The sequence below is a fragment of the Cornus florida genome, unplaced genomic scaffold (genome assembly GCF_030987335.1).
Source record: "Cornus florida cultivar Cherokee Brave unplaced genomic scaffold, ASM3098733v1 CherokeeBrave_3.0.0_Hap2_Chr04, whole genome shotgun sequence".
NCBI lineage: Eukaryota > Viridiplantae > Streptophyta > Magnoliopsida > Cornales > Cornaceae > Cornus > Cornus florida.
The window spans coordinates 77,557,165-77,559,000 of record NW_026775574.1 but is presented as its reverse complement, the minus strand read 5'-3'; the positions used below and the strand labels follow the sequence as shown (position 1 = coordinate 77,559,000).

At 34.3% G+C, this 1,836-nt stretch overlaps 1 protein-coding gene across 1 annotated transcript; it reads right to left on the bottom strand.

The window, feature by feature from the left end:
- Positions 1-279: 279 nt before the first annotated feature.
- LOC132305146 (uncharacterized) lies at positions 280-930 on the bottom strand. Its single transcript, XM_059802827.1, has one exon. The coding sequence runs from the start codon at positions 928-930 to the stop codon at positions 280-282; it is 651 nt and encodes a 216-aa protein (XP_059658810.1).
- Positions 931-1,836: the final 906 nt, after the last annotated feature.

Here is a 1,836-nt window from a genome sequence, read left to right as displayed (position 1 = left end):
AATATTATCACTAGGATCAGCAAAGAAGTCAGAAACATCAAGGTGAGTAATATCAACAGGCAAGTCGTCATCCATAAAATTCATTTCAATTTCTTTTCCTTTTCCTTTATCACTCATTAAGGCACGGTAAAGATCAACTAGATGTTTGGGCGTACGACAGGTACACGACCAATGACCTTTCATTCCACATCTATAGCAAGGCATGTCATCATATATCTCAGGAGCTTTGTTCTGCAAAGCTTTTTCTTTTGCCTGCTTAGTCGCATTTGAATTCCACTTCTAGTAGGACGGTGTGGAGTTCCTTCTGGGAACCAATAAGGAATTATGACCACCACGATTATTATAATTATTTTTATTACGACCATATCCACGACCACCACGACGTCTGAGTCCATGTTCACGTCCATGGCCGTGAAATGATGACACATTCGCTTCTGGGAATGGTACAGATCCAATGGGACGGGACTGGTGGTTTTGCATCAAAAGCTCATTATTCTGTTCAACCACCAACAAATAAGAAATCAGCTCAGAATATTTGATAAATCTACGCTCTCTATATTGCTGCTGCAGGAGCACATTTGAAGCATGAAATGTGGAGTATGTTTTTTCCAACATATCATCATCAGTGATTTTTTCTCCACATAATTTCAATTGTGAGTTGATTTTAAATAAGGCTGAATTGTATTCACTTACACTTTTAAAATCCTGCAATCGCAGGTCGATCCAGTCATAGCGAGCTTTTGGAAGGATCACAGTTTTCTGATGCTCATATCGTTCTTTCAGATTTTTCCACACTGTAAGTGGATCCTTAATCGTGAGGTACTCTGTTTTTAATTCCTCGTGTAGGTGATGGCGAAGAAAAATCATGGTTTTTGCGCGGTCCTGCAGGAACGCTTTATTTTCTTCCTTAATTGTTTCACCGAGATTCATGGCATCCAAGTGGATCTCGGCATCAAGGATCTATGACAAGTAGTTTTTGCCCGAGATATCAAGTGCCACAAATTCAAGCTTGGTAAGATTTGACATTATGAACTATAAATGATAAAATAACATAGTTAGAATTATTTCACAAAAAGAATAATCAATTTGAGATTATAAAAATACTGCAGTCACTATAATATGATTTGTCAGTAAATATATAATATCAAAAGTTAATCATGTGCTTTCAGTAAACAAAACAATAACAAAAAAACAAAAAAACAAAAAAAAAAAAACAAAAAACAAAACATGTTTACACTAAAAGGCACATATAATTTCTATTTCTGCGTTTTGCAAAACTTCAGATTTGTAAGGGTACTCAGTGTAAATGACTTCAGGTCAAAGAATTTCAGATTCATTTGGACTTCAGGCCAACAAATTTTGCGAAACTTCGGATTTGCAAAGAATACCAAATATTTGTGAAACTTAAGCTCACAAAGAGTATATTAATATATGCAAAACTTCGAGTTTGCAAATTAAATAATTTAGTATTTGCAAGACTTCGGGCTCAGCAATTTACTTCTTAAAAATGGACAAAAATATTCTAATATAAATAAATAAATAAATAGTTGCGAGACTGCAGACTCAACATTTTTATTTATATGTAAAATTTAAACAACAACAGTTTACTATACATAATTATTTTTCTTACCCTTTGAAGTGAAAAAGAAAAATAGAATTTTCTTCTCAGTTGACAGAGCCTCGTGCTGATAACGTGAAATGAATATGTATGTGTGTGCATATAGAGTAATATTGATGAGAGAAAGTTTAACACACGCACACAGATAAAGAGAGAGAACAATAGAGAATGAGAGAGAGAGCTGCCTTTTTTATTGCACACCATCAGTTCATACATAT